Source organism: Phlebotomus papatasi, chromosome 2 (genome assembly GCF_024763615.1).
Source record: "Phlebotomus papatasi isolate M1 chromosome 2, Ppap_2.1, whole genome shotgun sequence".
In the NCBI taxonomy this organism is placed as follows: domain Eukaryota; kingdom Metazoa; phylum Arthropoda; class Insecta; order Diptera; family Psychodidae; genus Phlebotomus; species Phlebotomus papatasi.
Window position 1 is genome coordinate 88,930,492 of NC_077223.1, and position 19,348 is coordinate 88,949,839.

Sequence of the window (19,348 nt, forward strand, 5' to 3'; positions counted from 1 at the left end):
CAGAAATTGCCGAAAGTTAATCCATCTGTGTATTCTTGAGGTGTTCCACAGTACAGTGGCCTTCTGGAAATATTTCAGGAATACAAATGGAAGGACAGTAGAAAAAGATTGTGGATATGCCTCTGGATGATGAGAAGAACTTCGAAATAAGTAGACAAGACATCTATCCAATATGAAGGGAGTACTGATGTGTTTTTTCCTAAATTCCTTGCATCAACCAGTGGCTGCTATTTAACTTTGCAAATTAATCATGTAAGAAAGTGATTTTGTCGTAGAAACTGCCGGAAGAGTGACCCTCCTTATCAGGAGCATGGACGTAAGTGCTCCGGCTGATCAAAAGATTCAGGATTCTATTTATCAACTCTTGGCAAAAACTTTAGGACTGAAAATCAAAGAGCAGTGGCAGATCGCTTGAGGAGTTCAAAATAGATATAGGAGGACATGGAAGCAACACGGAGAAAGTACTAGAGTGGTTGAAATTATCAAATTTCCTACATCAACAGTGGATCACATTCAACTCTAAAAAGCTTTTCTTTGGAGTTCATTGTAGTTCTTTTTAGAAAATTGAATTATAAAAAATAATATATATTTTTTTTTGGAATTTTGTTATCTATTGATTCAATAAACAACTTTTTTTTAAGGATTTTACTTTAGATTTTTTTTTATTTCTCACCACCTTTTCATGCACTACTACTCAAACTGGGAGTCCCACGGAGGAATCGAAGGCCTGTGGCTATCCAGTTGTTGGTGTTCTCGAAAGGAAGCAATCCCACATAGTTCCTAGTGGTTGAGAAAGTGAATGACATAAAAGATCATTCTGATGTTCTTCTGCGGGTTCAAGTGATGGTTTTTGGTAGCTCCAAACAGCTCTCGTTTGCATTGAGATCTCCTCGGTGGCTCTGGTTAGCTCTTGTTTTATTTGGTAACCAAGGCATATAGAGATTCCAAAGTGCCCGAAAATTTTCTCCTTTCCATCCATCTTGCAATCCGTGGAGTACGAGGCTACTGTACAGTGGAACACCTCAAGAATACACAGATGGATTAACTTTCGGCAATTTCTGGAGGAAAATCACAGGAAATGTTCCTTCAAAGGCTGGGTTGGATTCCACGAGGAACGATATCTCCAGAAAAACACTTGTCCCTTTCATATTTAGAAGATTTTCTTCAGAAATTCAATAAATACTATCCCAAGGAACTTCACCAAACGCTTTTCTCACTTTTTCCAGCAGTGAAACAACAAATTTTCGTGAAAAACAGTCAGAAGAGCAAGAGACTTGGAAATGATGGTAATCTGTCAAAAAATTTTTGATGGAAAATAAAAAACCCAGTGTGGAGGCATTTTTCTTCAAAAATTCCTTCAAAAATATGAATTTTTCTTTAAAAATTTTTTGAAATAATTCTTGATGAAATCAGCTCCAATGTGTAGACACCTTATGGTTTCTATACACTAGAGAAATTTATGTCCATATTGGAGCAAATTCCCTACGCTTGTGTAGGAAAAACTCTTGAATATGGACATAAATATCTATAGTGTGTAGAGGCCATTAGGGGGAATGAAACAACTAAATTGTTCAATCAATTTGTTCAATTTTTATTCATTTCTCTCTCATTATTTCACTTAGAAGACTAGTTAATTGCTTTTCAATTAATTACTGGACATTCATAGTCATGAGGTCCTAAATTTTTTTCATTTTCAATTAGGAGATCACAATGCGTATGAATAATCTCTTACACGTTAATACCTATTAAAGAGGGGGTGGTTATTCCAATTCTCCTACTCGTATCATCGTTCTCTCTATTTTACACACGTTCGAAAAGCATTAGTGGAGCATTTAATACATGTTCGTTGAGTCATCATTAACAAATTAGTGGCGCGTATCACGGTAATGTTGATTTTTCTTTCTGCAAGAGTTGCTTCCGTTGGAAGAACAGTCTACACCATGAGGGCGGTCAAGCTGACCAGGATAGCTGAGAAGACAGACAATGTAGCTACACTTCCTGCTCCCTGTTGCACCTTAACCAGCGTCGTTTCTTCCACTGTGGCGGATTCCCCATCTGATCGGTAGTTGAGCTTAGAATGATCAACTTCTTGTATGCTTCCTCGACTATTTCGCGCCAATTTCTGATTTGCAATCTTTAACTGTTTCAGCTTGGCCTCCAGTTCATCGACAGTGGCTAGGGAGAGAGAGAGAGAGTGATCAATTTATTTTGCTATCGTTCTGTGGATATAAGATCCATTCAGCTTTTCTCACCTTGATCCACTCCCTTCTCGTAGTTCACCTTGATGAATGTGGCCATTGAGATTTCGTACACTTTATTCGGATCAGCTTGTGAGGGAATCTCTCGTTTCCGTCGTCCATAGCCGATTTGTCCATTGCTGCATGGGATCTGCAATGAGAGATCACATGCTGAATCATGGAATTCATTCTAGCACAAACTCTAAAAAAAATAGAAACTCACTCCTTGACATTTGTCCAGGCAAACATTAACAGTTCCGCGGAATTGAACAAAAGTGGTCTCGGGAAATTTGAAAGCCCTGAATTTGGCTGTGAGGAAGTCCCCGTCGTCTGTGATGAAGTTCTCAAAGAGATACGGGTCAACGGAACATCTGGAGAATGAATGAAATTAATTACAATTAGCTCTCTATTATTTGCGTGAGATCGATTGTTTGTGGGGAGAGAGAGAACATCTGGAAAAATGTTGAAAGAAAGATGATCGGTATAATAGCAAATTGATATGAACTCTTTCTATGTTTAGAGGACAGCACAATTATTCTAAGAATCCGCAATGAAAAAAAAACCACACAGTCTTTGAATATTTGCAATTAAAATATTTCTCTCAATAGTTATTGATTTTGACTTAAAGTATTTAAAATAAATATTGCTTATTTAGATATTTATTTACCACAGGGGCATAGCCTCAAGTATTTACAAATTAACATTACGGGCATATCATCTTATGATTTTATTAACTCCGAGGCGTTGGGTAAATAACAGGGAAAACATATCATTGGGACTTTATTTAATTGATTTTGCTATTAAATTTGTTCTACTTTTCTCTTAATAGCATAATTTGCCGTTTTAGAAAAAGGCTCAAAATAGCATTTAGAGGTGATAAAAGGTTTTGAAATCGCAATTACCCGTTAAAAATGATAGTTTCTTCTTGAGTTCTTGTATCAGTAACTTGCATATACGTGACTCCGAGTCCATAGACTGGCGCTGAAGCCTTATCCAGATAGATTTCCATCTTGAGTGGCGTTCCTGGGCTTACATTTAACTCTCCCGATACTAATTCATCTCCCTGTCGTACTCCTACTCCAAGAATTGGTTCAGGAGCCCTCTCAATCACCATTGTCGTGATCTCGAGATCCCTGCAAAAGAAAGGGGTATTAGAAAAATCCAATGATCACAGAACTGTCTTAAAAGTGATGTAACATTGTTTGTTGAGATATTAAAATCTCAGACCTGAAGAATATAAAATTCTTATTGGCCCTTATGGTGTCTATACACACTAGAAGCAATTTTCGTAAAAAAATTGCTTTTTAAAAAAAATCTGATGTTTCTGCCTACAACAAGGATAAGGGAAATTTTCTTTGAAAAGGCATTTTTTAAAGAAATTTCTACTAGTGTGTAGAGGCCATTATAGAATAAGAGAAATCATTATAAGACACTTATAAGCTTTTAATGAGATTTATAAATTGCAGCCAACTATATGGCCTCTACACAGTGCACATTCAAGAAATTTATGTCCATATTGAAGCAAATTCCCTACGCTCGTGTACGAAAAACTCTTCAATATGGACATATATTTCTCTAGTGTGTAGAGGCCAATAGTAAAATAGTTTATGTCCATATTGAAGAGTTTTTCCTACACAAGTGTAGGGAATTTTCTTAAAGATGGACATGAATTTTTCTAATGTGTAGAAACCAGACCATAAAACTTAAACAAGTATTCTATAAATTCTATATGAATATTTACGTTCAAACAATTTTTATTAATTTATTATTTTACTAGGATCTGATAAGGATGGCGCTATTCTAATGAAAAAAATTACATGTTATTTTTAGCACTTTACTGTTCTCAAGTGTTTCTGCATTATCGACTTTTCATGGATCCTGTCACGATTGTTTGATGGTTTTAGAACAAGGCGATGACTTACTGAATGCAGTCGTGACAGGAACCAACATAAAGAAAAATGGATTATGTAGATGCAATTGAGAACAGTAAAGTGCTAAAAAAACATGTTATTTCTTTTTTATTGGAAAAGCACAATAATTTGCTTGTTTTCAATTTGTTACCGGGTTAGAGAGTAAACTGTAAGAAATGAACTTTCAGTCCTCAATGATCCTATTTAAAAAAATATGATTTGGAGACATTTTTTATCGTTTTTTCTCCACTCTTCTCCAAAACTTCTACTCCTCCAAAACTAAACTTGAAAACAGCTCCAACGATTTTATTAAATTTTGGATTTTGGAGGTAGAGGTAGGCTATCTGTAATCCAAAAATTCACCATATTAAATTTTGAAGGTCTAAGTTCAAGTAATTTGAAATACCTGAACATGGGGAACCCATACATGTTTCAGGGAACCCATGGGGAACTCTAGGAGCCATTATACCATTTCGGGGAATCGGGAACTTGAGCTACTCTGAATCCTTATAAGTTATCCCTGGGAATTTCCTAATCTAACTGCATCGGTTCCAATTGGTTTATGAATTGGTAAAGTTCGCATAAGGTAAAGTTCCCCCAGGTCGGTCGGTTCCTCAAACCGGCTGGTGGATTTATTTAACTAATTTTTTAACGTTTTATAATCAATTTCTATAAAATTTTATCTTTGCATTAAGGTAAATGTACCAGCGATCGTCAGTGTTCCTTGGATCGGAAGGTTGTCCCGCGTATCGGTACCCCAAAATAAAATGTACTTTTGAAAATTATTCACTATATTTTAGTAATTTTCTTTAGCAAGATGCATCACGTTAGTTCATATATTATCTACAGAACCAATTTTATCGTCGAGTTTCAAACAAAATTGCTATTATTTACCTAATTTATTGAATCACTGTATTAGCAAAAAATCCGCCATTCATCACTTTCTTAAAATTTTACACGGTAATGTTGTCTGACAGAATATGAGGAATTATGTTTGATTAAAATAATTTACAAATCTGTGTTAATTAAAAAATTAATATTCAGTGACTCTAATTTCACTATCAATGCACTTGTTAAATTGTTTCGGCAAAGGTATGTTGAAAATAAATTATTTTTTGCGAACAAGTAGGTACGTTTTCTTCCATCTGTTCTTCGGATCGGTACTTTTTTTTCGTGGAAAATTGCGCTAGAAGTTTTAGAAGCAAAATTGGAAAATTGGTAAAAAGAAATTGGAAAACTGCGCTTTAGAAGTTGTATCATGTGAATACACAGTGCAGTGTAAGGATGACAAAAAAGCTTAAATGAAGCCTTGTAGAGTGATTTAGATTTAGATGCCAAGAAAGCAGGGGAATCTTCATCAAAAACGTCTGCCTATCCGTGGCTTACCCCCTTCCGACCCGTGGAACACCTGATTAAGTATCTTCCGATCCGCGGAACACATTGCTTCCTTACAATTATACCTATATATATTATTAATTTCCGTAATTAGCAAAAGTGTCAATACACGAAAATAGTTAAATGGATCACTAATATATCAATTGGCATGTAAAAAGATACCAAATAGTGTTTTGGAACTCATATTTTCAATTAAATATGGAGCACGTCTCTTAACATTCCGAACCGTGGTACACTTCCCTTATCTGGTGAAAACGGAGTAAGACCTTTTTCGCTTCTTTCAATTTTTATTCGCTACAACGTTTCGATGAGATGAGCTCCACGATCCAATCTTGTCCACTAATTCCAGTGCAAGTCAAGTGTAACAATATACCTTATGTGTTTCTTCCTTAATTATTCCATACCTAATGAAGAGGACATCGTAACCACCAGGCCGTACATAATAATCGAATAATTTGCATTATGTTATAATAGACCTTATAATGTTAGACCGGTTAGACCATTTTATAACAAATCTATGTAAATTCCCCACTGGCCTAATTGAAGAACCGGCCGACTACAGGGCACTTTACGTTAAATCATTTATATTGTTCGATTTATTGTTATTTATTGGTCGTGTATATTTTTTTCGATTTTGAAGCTAAACGGTGAAAGATATCAATTCCTGATCTTTAGTGACCCTTCCATAAGTCTACATTGTCTAGACCTAGAGTTTTCTAATGTTTTCTCGAAAACGATTCCAAGGATGCTTTTCATTTTTGGATATGTTTTGAAGGTAAGCCTAGGAAATCGCGAGAGAAGATAATTCATATGGGTAGCTCTATCTCGTAAGTTCGAGTACTCTGCAAATCTGGCATGCTTTGCCACTTCTTTTATGGGATTTTCAAATGAGTCATAATTTAGTTAATTTACAATCAGTTGTTTTTAATAAAACTTTGCAATGGTCTTGTAATAGTTATATTGTATATTATTATGCAGATTATGAGTTAAATTTGCTTTCTTTTGCACCTCTTTTGGGAATTCTAAGAATTCTCTCAAAAAATGCGATATAATGTACTGGGAAAACTGGGGCAAAACCGGACATGGGGTAGAACCGAACAATAATTTTTATTTCTAAATTATTTGTATTGGGCTATGACCATAATTTCTTCAGTGGACAAGAATCCCTGTAGTGCCTATAAATTCCTATAGGTCTTGTCCTCTGAAGTCTAATATCTGATTAAAAAATCGCAGTGTTCGATAGTGCCCCAGTTTCTCCTTCTTTTCATCCTGAAAAATTCAGTGAAATTTCTTACTCTGGCTCCTGAAATCCAGCAGGAAGAGTATCTCTCCTGACAATTCCATGTCCTCTGGCTGTGACATTGTAAACTGGACCTGTTGTGATACACTTTACACTGACGATCTCTTTCCCGCCCTTTCCCTCAATGATGATTCGGTGGTAGAAAACCTTCTTCCCTGTAATCTTGTTAACAATCCTCGTGACTCCGCATTCATAGATATCAGTGAGGGAAAGATGAAATTCAGCTAGGGATTCTGTGATTTGGGGCTGACACCGAGGATCAGGATAGCCTTTCATTCCATCCAGGTACACTTGAGGATTCTGCATTTGTTCCGTTGATGGCAATGAGATTTCCACTCGCATCAATTCCTCGGAGCAGTGAACTTTGTGAGCACCTGGAGCGAAAGTGAAAAGGCAATCATTAGCATCAATCACGAATCAATTAAATTAGAAACCATTTAAGAATGCTAAAGTACTTCAATTCTTCAAGCAAATTGATCGATTATTCAATAACAGCGATTCATTGTTGAAATCGAAAAGAACATCATGATGGATTCATTGCGATATCTTCCTCCAAGATCCAACATTTTACAGTCAGTTTGATCGTTTTCTGTATTGCAAATAAAGGGTGGTATAGAAAAATTCCTTACAAGGTTTTTATGAAATCAATATCACTTCTCCTTGAGATATTTCTGCAATAAATATGTTCTTGACGTTCTTGAGCACCCTGTAAATGGCCCGTGCTCTTGAAATGTTCCTGATGAGTCATGTTTTTCGAATATTAAAAATTTTATATCTCAGGAAGAATCGCCTGCATCATAACTCAACAAATAAAATGAGCGATTGGTTTCAATGCTAACATTTAATTATGATTTCCGAGCGGGGAAATCAGAATGTTGAGAAATAAAGAAGACTTCTTGCTTCTCTCGATGTCCACTTTATTCTATCCAAAATTGTGTTTTTACATCTTATATAACTTTTGAGCCACTGCTCAAGATCTTTGTGATTCAATAGTAAAAATAATGAGATCACCATTTCCTTGTGATTCATTAATGGGTTCTCTGAATTTCTCCCTTTTAACTTGTCCAAGTGCAGAAGGCAATAAAAGTGTCAACTTCTTTTAATTTATTCTCAACTTTAATGAGTCTTCAAGATTTTAAATATGAAATGGAATTATTAGGGTGTACAAAAAATAAGAATTCAGTGGTGATCATACAAACATGATTGAACATGATATGACTTGACTTAACTATTTGTTCAGTGATCGCGGAGAATATGGATTCCTTTCTAGAGAGATCGCATGATCGCATCTTCAGATCGATTTTTTCTCACTTTCGCGACTCTTTCGGTACCATTAACTTGTTCTTGTCTTATTGATGGTAAATCTCCAACGAAATGTTTATTATCGATATTGTTTCTTTATTTGAGCCGCCATTAAAAACAGGAAAACCATGAACAATCTTTTTTATTCATTGTCCATTTTATTCCACTATATTTACAAATAAAGCATCATTTGCATATATCGCATTACCTATCAATCCTTCCGTCTTTTTATGCTAATAATGATCATAATTTGCTTTAATTCTATCTCACGAGAATGGACAAATTTTTAAGTTAATGGAATAAACCTTACGTCCGATTCTGCAATGCGAACATCGAAAAAAAACAGTTTCTTCTTATCGTACATCAGTTGTAAATTTAATGCGAAAATTATGTTGTAGGAATAGTCAAAGGAAGTGTTTATTCACGACTTAATGAAAGATTAAAAGACTTTCTTAGAATAATCTAGTATTAATTTTATAATTCCTGTTTATTAAAGTGGTCATTAAGAGAAGTTATGCCACAGAAAGTCTTACGAAAGATTAATAAAACTACACCTATATGGAAAACATGTTCTAATATTTTGTTTATAAACATTTTTATTCAATAAGAAAAAATATATATATATATAATATAAAGTATTCATTTTTTTGTAAATTGATCAAAAATTGCTTTTTATCACTGCAAAATGATAATTTTTTTATTGTGTATCAATCTGATATATTTCGGAATTGTGCATTAAAAATTACAAGTCATAATCTTCGCCAAAATATGATACAGTTCTATTTAAAAACAGGTGAAAAATGCCCAATTTCAATGGTGATAAAACGAGAAGTTAGGGGAAAGTGCCCATGCTTGATACCATTGAGATTGAGACCTTCGTAATGACTAAATTTTCTATGTTCCACAATATATATGTGACTCATTGCCACCATATTTTTTAAAAACTATGGGGAAGTGGCCAGTTTTTAAAATATATAGCGGAGTCACGTTTATTGAGAAGCATAGGAAAAATTTAGTGATTACGAAGCTTCCAATGGTATCAAGCATGGGCACTTTCCCCTAGTTTCATTTCTTATCAGGATGTTTACCATCCTGCATTTAATTAATCCTGAGGTGTTAATATAAATTTGTAATGGCTCTTGCACGTCTTTTTTATCAGGGAAATTTCATAAAATCAAAATTAGCACCCCTTTCTTCCTCAAACGTTTTGAATGTCTATCAAGTTTTACGTACTTAAAATTGGATTGAACTAAATTATTTTTGTCATGACGTTCAAAAAAAAGAAGAAGATTGCGAAAGAGTAGGATAGGCATATGAAAAACTTTTGGGAAGGAAAGGAAGCGAATTTCGATTTTCTGAAATTTCCTAACCTAAAAAGAGTGATGAAACCATGATATATCAATAACTAATTTGAATGATCGAAAAAAATGTAAAACTATAAAGTTGGTCAGAAAAAAATTGTTCAGTAAAATAATATAATTTTAGTTAATAGAGAGCATAACTGATTTAATGACCATTATTCCGGCTTCAGACCTAAAACTTAGCCATCTGGCTTAACTCCTCTGATTCCTAATCAGGCATGATTTTTCAAAAAATTGTTGTTTAGGATTGGATTATAAGGGCAAATGATTCATTACATTTTGAAAAATCAATGAAATTGCTATTTAGATTTTTGAGACTTTCGAGAACTAGGCTAAACCTTTAGTCAGAAGCCGGCATTAGTATGTAAATCAAATTTGGAATTTCGGTCTAAAATTTTCTTGCTCTTCTTTATGTTTTTATTGGCCGACGACGTTTCGATTCGATTCTGATTTGAGTCTGCAGGTCCTGAAGAAGGTTCCTCAGGATCGAAAACTCAGAACTCAGGATCCAAACGTTCGCCAACAAAAACATAAAGTAGAGCAAGAAAATTTGGAAACTAAAATTCCAAAATTTCTCTTACAAAGAACATCTTAACGAAAATAATTATATCGCAGTCATTTTGATGACTGTGTCATTTAAAATGATTTCTTAGGATTTGTGAGGTAATGATTACCTTAATTTCAAATTTTCAACTTAACTTCTTATTAGAGAAAGAGGGTAATCAATTAAGACTTGGATTTCTTTTTGTTACTTTGCTTTACTTAAGATTTATACTTTCTCTTAACCTCTCTTCTCATTAAGCTCTTTGCTTTTAGGTTATCTTCATCATAACCTCTCTAAGGGGTTACCTGGGTCAAGAAGACTAAAAAGCAACATATTTTCTCTAATTTTTTTTCAACATAATAAATTGATATTTAATTCAAGCTCTTAAGTATGCAATTGTACATTTAAAAAAATAAATTTTCTTAAATTTTCATTAATGAATCCTAAAAAGTCAAACCATGACCTGATTTTTAGAAATCTTTTTGAAAAAAAAGCCTTAGCTTTCGGTTGACAACTTCTTGTAGGTTCATCTGAAATGTTAAAACCAAATATTTAATGTTGAGTTAAGGAAGTTTTTACACGAAGGATTATATGTTTCTTTGACCACATTTAATTTTACAAGACGAAACGTGTCGTAAATATGTCGAATATGGTATTTTTGTATAAAATTAACCTAAAACTACAAATTTCATTTTTTTAAAGTCCTTCATTCAAGGACTAGGTTTACTTTTTTATTAACAGATAATACATGTTTGTTTTTAAGTTAATTATTTTCAACAGGAAAAATAAGTCATAATTTGAAGAATTTTTTAAATTTTTAAACATGAAAATATCATAATATATGAACATATAAATTCCTCAAAATTAAAAATTCTGGTGCGAGATATAATGATCAATTAGATCAATCATCAAATTTTCTTATTATAGTTCAGGAATTTGAAAAAAAAATCCTTGGAAAAATATTTTTTCTTTTCTATTGAAAAACAATTTGTCGGAGAATATCCGCAAAGAAGTATTTCAGTGCAAAATAACAATTTGAAATGCACAGAATGCAGTACGAGAATGCAGAAAATCCAATAAATTTTAATGTTCGAGTAAAAATTAGCATTTACCAATTGCAAATATTTCAGCAAAGAAATGTTGGCTTCTAATAGATTCTAAAGCAAAAACAGATGGAAAATGGACTGAAGGGGATGATTGATAGGAGTATTCTGTCTCTGAGAATACATCCACGTGTCTGCGGAAGAATGTGCAAAAGTTGGCGAGACAAGTTGCGAAAACGGTGCTAAATCCGTTAGAGCTGGAAGGTGTCACTCTCAATGTGTGGACACTCACACTCTCCGCACCAAGAAGCATATCCGATGAGTGGCAACTTGGCCACTTCTCCGGTCAAATGAATCTCATGGAGCACTTTCCCGTTGCGATTGCTCGCGGACGTGATCAGCGGCATCGTCATCAGTGAGAGTCACGAGAATCTTTTTACCACAAGCAGAAGATCTGCATGTCGAATTGTGATTTATGAGATAGCTTAGGATGGAACCGTGTGGCGCTTGACACACGCATAGCAGCTCATTGTGAACCCCTGGGATATTGAAAGATACTCCTTCACATCATCCAGCTAATCCCATTTATAGTCGGTCATATAGCGACTAGAGCAACGGACTCAAGAGTGTCACATGAATATCCCATCCAGAAGGTAATAAACCCTAATGATCACGTTTTATTCTCATGTGGATGTTGCATAGCCGTTGCATTTAGTGCACGAGTACACCTGAAATCCCGTTGGTGTTTGATGGATTTCTCCTTGGGTGGAAATCTATAACTCGCCCTCCGCGAGATACTCGATCAATAATAACAGGACTCTCGCGGCTATGAGGCGATTTGTATCTTCTCAAACCGTCTATCAATCAATCAATAAAATCTGCTTTATTTGCTACTGACATCCGCGATCCTCTCTCAAGTTGATCTCGGCGACAACAATTGATCTTATGATCTCCTCCAGGGATTAAGCTTCTAGCCTTTTTTGCGTCATTTTCGCGCGAGATCCACTGGAGACGAAAGAAGGCGCAAATATTATAGAATTTTCGTGACTGCTAGAGATATATCCATCCTAAGCTCGAATATAAATAGAAATCAACCATGTGGAACAATAAAGAGAGAATTAAATATTCTCATTTAGCCGTGATTCTTTCATAATCCCAGCTACTGTAATGATGCTTCATTCAACCCTTTCAGATCAATCTTATATTCGGAATGTAAAGTAAAAAAAGTATATTTGGTATATTCATCTGACGAGACTAAAAACAAAATATTTCCTTTTAGCTGATGATGAGTTAAACTTTTTCCTGTAAGGTTATCCGGAAGAAAAGTTTTGTTGACCAACCCAATGATTTCTAATTTAATTATTAATTTTCTAACTTTTTCATAATGTCCTTCTCTTGAGATTGCAATTATCTCACATTTAAGTATGGCTCAGAGACGGAGCAATAATAAATTAAAGTATTCGTCCAAGCAGTTTAGAGAAGCATTGTGTGTAATTAAGGTGATTAGCAATGAGATACCTGTTCTAAAGGAAAATGGCTAATTTCCAATTCTTCAGCAATTTTGCCTTAAAAACTGTCCAGAAAAAAAACTAAAGGAAATCAGAAGGTATGAGGAAATGTCGAGATTTTCTAGGCAAAAAAGTATAGGAAAGTGATTCTAGGATGGATTATCTTAATGTGCCAGTAAACTTCACAGTTTTAATCATTAGAGACCGACCTGCCATAATAGAGTGTTTTTTTGTCAAAAGATCTGAATAACAAGGTAAAATAGGTTTAAAAAAAATTAAAAACCGAAATTAGAAAGGAAAAGAGTAAGGTTTTTCAAGAAAGGTGAGAAAGCATAACAGTTGAAGTGCAGTATAAAGAGTTTAAAAAAGTCAATAAATAAATAGGGGAGACTGGGGCGAAAAGTCACAAAAGGGATATTTTATTTTTTTTACAAAGTTACTCGAGCGCTTCAGAAATTTCTAATTAGCGCAGTTTTCTAGGAAATTTACCGCTCTACAACTCTGTGAAAGTCATTTTCCTCTATTTTGTAAGGAAATACGTTTATCGAGCCGTTTTCCAAAGGGTAATTTTGTGACCATTCTCAAAAATGCTGGGGCAAATAGTATTAGGCATGGGACATTATCATATTTTGATTCGCTTTGTTACGGGATTCCATAAATTAAAAAAAAAATACCTAGATAACATATTTTCATAGGAAATTTATTCCTCTACACCTTTGTAAAACACTATTTTTTCTAACTGAACGATAAAAACGATTTTCAAGCTATTTTAGAAAAAAACACACATAAAAGACTGCAAATCGTTTGACCAATGCAAACAACAAGCTGCGACACATGGCATATACGTTTTTTTTGCCGTGAGACATCATAAATTGTTTCGGTTTTTCTTACTTTTTGCTCCATACCTTTTGTTACTTTTTACCCCAAGAAGTCATTTTTAATAAAAAGATTTCTTGAGAGAAGGATCTTTGTAAAATTCTAAAATAGATAGCGGCTTCGTATTCAAAGAATCCAAGTTATTTAGGAAATAATCATCAGTGCATAAGTTTTGAATAATAAGTAGGTAATAATTGATATATTCTTCAAGGAAAATATTTTAAAAATAGGGCTAAAAATTTCGATATTTTTTATTTTCTAAATTCCTTGTTCGAATTCGAAGAAACACACAACATCGAAGAAGGTTTATGGAAGATATTTGTGGTAAAAATTTTAAGCCGTTATCTTATTTATCTTGGAAGATATTGAATTTTGAAATTTTCAATTTGTGACTTTTTGCCCCAGTCTCCCCTATAGTAGAGTTCCTCAAATTTGAACATTTGGGCTGTATAGAATACATTTCTCACTCCTCAAATTTGAACAATATTTTCAAAACCGTAACGGAATTCCTGTAAAATTCACTTTTCCTAAATTGAGGAAAATAAGTTTAGAGAATTTTATCAATTGAATTTATTGTTAAATAGGTGGAATTTGCTGAGGAAATTAATATAATACGACAATATTGAGGAAACACCAGAGAAAAATAGTACTAATTCAGACTCCATGCAAAATTTCTTTTACATAACCTCATATTTTACATTTTGAATGCAACGCGTCGTTCAAATTTGAGGAACTCGACTGTAATCGAATTCGTTTTGAAAGCTTTTTTAAATTATTAAACATTTATTTCGTAAATCCAAAATTTTCATTTTAAAAATGTGACATTAAATGGATCCTTTGGTATCGCAGAATGTGAAAAAGTGGCATAAACTGGAGACTTTGCATAATAACAATCATGGAATTTCTTAAGCACTTTTACACAAAAATCTAGGAAAATCATCGAAGTATATACAAAGCAAAGCTTCAGTGTATATTTTAACAAAATTTTAAATTAATTTGCTGTTGGTTTTGTTATCACTTAACAGGAAATATTTGGTTTTTAATTTAACTCTGACAAATCTTGTCCACTGCACAGTAAGTTTTTCAAAAAGGTCTTCGAAAATTAGGCCCTAAAAGGTGCGTTTTCTGAAATTTATAAACGAAAGATTCGGAAAAATAAGTTTAAACTTTAAATCTTGTACTTTGATAAGCCTGACCTTTTTTATTTTGTTGAAAAAATATATTTAAAGAAAGTATGACGTGTGACATCTTGATCAACGTAACCCCTTAAGACATCCAAAATATTCAAGTAAGTTTTTTTTCTTTTGGATTCTTTTATAAACTTGATGAATAAAAGAATCATAGCTTCCACAAGCTGAAACATTGTTGTTGCTAGCTTTCATTCAGCGTGCCAAGAGAAATTCGGTGCAGAAGTTGCGGAGGAAAAAAGTGAAATAAGAAGCAATTGATGAGGTCTTTGACCATCACCTCCACCTTAAGTCACAAAAGTGATATATTCCTGTCTATTTAGAGTCACACGAAGAGAATGTCCAGAGGTGTGAGAGATGTTTTCTCTAGTTTTTTTTTCCTTTAATTTCACAGAATTCTTTTGTTGAGTTAGAGTTTGTTTAGATACTTTTTACAGGTGGTCTTTTTTCATATAACCCTCCTCATATAATACACGAAATTGTCTTATACATCAATCACATAATGGTGTAAAAATAGAAGATGATCTTAGGGGAGATCTTGATTAGCGCAAAATATATTTTTTTATGTGCACATTAAAAAGTGAATAAAAAGTTATGGGAGTATTGACTTTGTTAGAAGTTTGATGGACCTATCAAATTAAATATTTAGATTTCAGTATATAATTTTAGAGGTAAATTTGTATAGGAAAACTATGTGATAAACTCTGGTAAGTTTATGGTAGCTGAGATTCTTTACAGGGGACCTCGGAGTGCCTGCAACTTGAAATGCCTGAAAGCGTGATTGTGAGTTAAATTTTAGTTGGTAGAATTCGGTCCTATGTGGACCAGACTCTAGCGTATATACCGGAGATGCGACTTATCGTCAGAAAGACCTCGATCTCAGATATGTCAGATACAATGTATTAAAATTTCATCGAAATTCAAAATGGAAATTTCCAAGGCATTGGACATAATCAAAGAAGAAGAGTTAGTATTTAACAACAACTATTCAAACCACAAGCATTTTTCAAATTCTGATAATTTGAGCCGGAGATATAAAAGTAATCATCTTTCAGATGGATCCTTATTAAAATTAAAAAAGGGATCGGAGATATAGCCATTTTAAAATTCAATTTTTGACCTCTTATGGCTCGGCTCAGGGGGGTCAGAGGGCTTAAGTTTTTTTTAAGCTGATAGGCCCAGCTATAACATATTAAAATATAAGATCGATCCATGCCATAGGGGCTATGTTATTGGAAAACAAAATTTGGGGGTATTCCAAAACAACGGTAGGGGAGTGGGTAGGTGAATGGATCTGATATCACCATATGACTTTGTGAACTCGATTTAACTGTTTCCGAAAACGGCTTGAGATTCAAATGGCTATGAATGGCGAGACCGTGAGGGCTCTGTGACCCCTTCTGTTCATATTCATAAGCTGTCCTTTACTTCAAGAACTTAAGGATGGTTTTTACCGATCCGATCTACCATTCTTGATCGGTGAGAACCGTTCTTAAACATTAGAATTAAAGATACGCTTACGAAAAGGAGAGGGTACAAGTCACACGCAGGAGACAAAGTCACCCGAATCTACGACACATGTAATTTTTGAGCCCGATCTGACGAGGTCACATTTCATCGCGGACCGCAGAAGCTGAGATTGTAGAGAATCTCAGCTATAAATTACTTCAGTGCCATTATTAAATTAAAATAAATATTAAAAAAAAAACTTGGATATTATGTGGCATTGAATGCTGACTGCGAATATGGGTGTAAGCGGTGTAAGTGTAAGTATAATATTAGTTTTAGTAATGTTTGATGACCAGTCTTTTTTAATTACGAACCTTCTTATGTTGTTTTGGAATTTTAGGAATGTCCAACTGTTATTCCATATTCCGGATAAACTGATCTTCAGGTTAATTAAGCTTGATTACTGTTGTCTCTTGCAGAGAAAATCGTTGTCTTTTAGGATTTTTTTATTGAATGAATTTTCTAGCAAATGTGAATTAAGGAAAAGCGCTCTGTGGTATTTCCTTTTTATATGGACTGTTTGTCTGAACCATAAATTCTTAACTTCTTGCAAGGGCAGGGGCATGACATTTCCTATGTTTCCAGCGAGCTGAAAAAACTTTTGAGTTTATTAGCTGTTATCTGTCATTGTAGAATGAATTAGCAAAAAATAATAATACAAAATAAAAGCCAATTTACTAAGGAAGAGGCAACCGAAAACCCTAAATTGGTAATCTACGTAGTTTTGGAGATATCTCGTGAAATGTGTACGAAAACAGGGAAAAAATTACACTAAAACCAGTCGCATTTTTCAGAGCTAATGTCACCCCCCTGTGCAAGGGATTAGGTTATGTCGCTTATCTAAATTACAACTTATTTTATCTTTAAAACAAGGAGTCGAAATTTTATAATTTCCTCTAATGGTCTCTACACACTTGAGAAATTTGTGTCCATATTCAAGTAAATTCCATATACTTGTGTAGAAAAAACTCTTCAATATGAACTTATTTTTTCTGGTGTGCAGATGCCATAAAAGAACATTTTATACGTTAATCAATTTCTTAAAAGGAAAGATATCGCTCCTTGGAAATTACAAGGGACCAACTAATTTTCGGCCATATTGAGAGCAATTTTCGTCAAGAATTGCATTTCTGACAGAAATTTGACGTTTTCACCTACAGTACTGTAGGAAATTTTCTTCAAAAAAGGATTTTTTTGACGGAAATTCCTCTAAATGTGTAAGGGCCTTAATAAAATTTGTTGAAAGTTTATCAAAATGATATGTTTTTTCACTAAATTCACAAAATTTCAAAGCAATTTTATATAGCAATTATATGGGAAAATATGAAGTGTTCGAAGTCAGAGTGTGTGCGAAGCCTGAAAGTCTTCCTATTTTTTAATTCCTTTTTCTGATCTGTCAATGCTACAAGCAGCACTGGTAAAAATAAAAGCGTCAAATTGACCCTTTTCAAAAGGATGGATCGTATTTGACCCTTTGAAAGGTTCACTTTTGTATCTCTTGAAATTTAGTATGCACATTTATCACGAATAATCATGTTTTATTGTAAACTTATTACTGATATCATATTTCTCTCATCTGAGCGATAGATCACTTTTTCATTGTTTTTTTATTCGTTTATTCCGGAATTAAATAGATGTCAAAACCGTGACCCTTTCGAAGGGTACCTGGTGACCCTTTCAGAGAGTCAAATATGATCCATCCTTTGGAAAAGGGTCAATTTGACCCTTTTATTTTTACCAGTGGAGTTGTATCATCGTAAGATAGTCTTGTTAAGCGCTATATGAAGGATCTGTTATGCCTCCGCTAGAGTAAGCTGTGCCATAGACGGCGTACCACACCTCAATTGAAACTTAACGACTAAAACTCAAAACGAATTTTGGAAAACCAATTTTCGTCCTTTCTTTTGGATATAATTGATACTAATTATACTATTTATTGTCTAAAAGAGCCCAACCTATCCCTATTTAAATTTTTGCATTTGTTTTGATTTGATAATTATGTAAGGAGAAATCACTTTCTATATAAAAAATTTGGTTCACATTTCCATATTTCGTGACACTATTTCTCAGGAATATTTTACATAAGCTTATTGATAGAAATTTGTGTAAGTCTTATTACTTATTATCCGGATTATTTGAAAAGATCAGAAAGAGCAAATTATTTACCATTCAGCCCATTAAAATATTCTTGTATTAAACGGTTGTACTTAAACTCTCAAAGATTTCAAGGAGGCGATATTACTATGCTCTTTAGAGTTGTCTAAATTGAAAGAACTCCCACACTTCCTTCCAAAGTTAATTGTGATATTTTTGGGCTTTCTTCTGCGCTGGATCTCTCAATGGAGGTGGTCTTGAGCAACGGATTATGGCATTTTGCCGCTTATTTACATGAGAACGATGAATCTTATGTATATTCCAAATGGTGACTGGTTAAGTGTCCAAGTGACGACTGCTAATCTCATTAATTATCGTCTCTTGTGGCACCAACGAAATGCTCGCTATCCCAACTAACATGGGCGATGTTGTCACTCATGGTCATCAACATTCACTCAGACATCATATGTTGCTCTCAAGAACTCGGGTGACAAAAAAATGAAGATATCCCATACTGAATAACCCGGAAAAATAAAAGAATTTCTCAGGTGCGAGAGATTTTCTCTGCAACGTAACTTCATCTAATTCAATTTAACAATCTCTTCATTTGGATTCCACGCAATGATCTTACACTTCTGCCTCATTTTATGTAATGGTCTCTGCAGATGGATAAAAAATGACTCGGAAGTCAAAGAGTGTTGGAGGTTGAGCTTAAATAAAAAAGCCAGTTACAAATGATTGCATCAACTCACTACAAAAAAAGTTATTCATGTGATCTTTGAGTTACTTCTTAAGTATACTTCTTACGCGATGATCGTACGAGATCGCCCATGAGAATTTACGGATATATGTGAAGGAGCTTCCAGATGGTGGTTGAGAGTACTAAAACCTAATTGCTTAATGAATCTCGAGGGAAATTCTTGAGCTTCTTGAAGCTGCAGGAAATGAAATATGAAAAAGCATATAAGATACAAATCGCATGAGACATTCTTCTGGGGTGATCGACAAAAAAGCAATCAATCGCCTTACAGATGACTGCAAAGATTCTTGTTCGAGGTGATTCCTTCATATATGGAATCAAT

General features: G+C 34.0%; 1 protein-coding gene across 1 annotated transcript in view; it reads right to left on the reverse strand.

Annotated features, from left to right (window-relative positions):
* Positions 1-1,567: 1,567 nt before the first annotated feature.
* The window catches only part of LOC129804920 (uncharacterized), a 71,143-nt gene continuing 53,362 nt past the window's right edge, over positions 1,568-19,348 (reverse strand). Inside the window, exons 2-6 of the mRNA XM_055852705.1 lie at positions 6,838-7,216; positions 3,140-3,370; positions 2,461-2,608; positions 2,253-2,388; positions 1,568-2,175 (exon numbers count right to left, since the gene is read on the reverse strand). Of these exons, the coding sequence (XP_055708680.1) occupies positions 1,934-2,175; positions 2,253-2,388; positions 2,461-2,608; positions 3,140-3,370; positions 6,838-7,216 (1,136 nt within the window). The 3' untranslated portion in view covers positions 1,568-1,933. The remainder of the gene's footprint in view (positions 2,176-2,252; positions 2,389-2,460; positions 2,609-3,139; positions 3,371-6,837; positions 7,217-19,348) is intronic.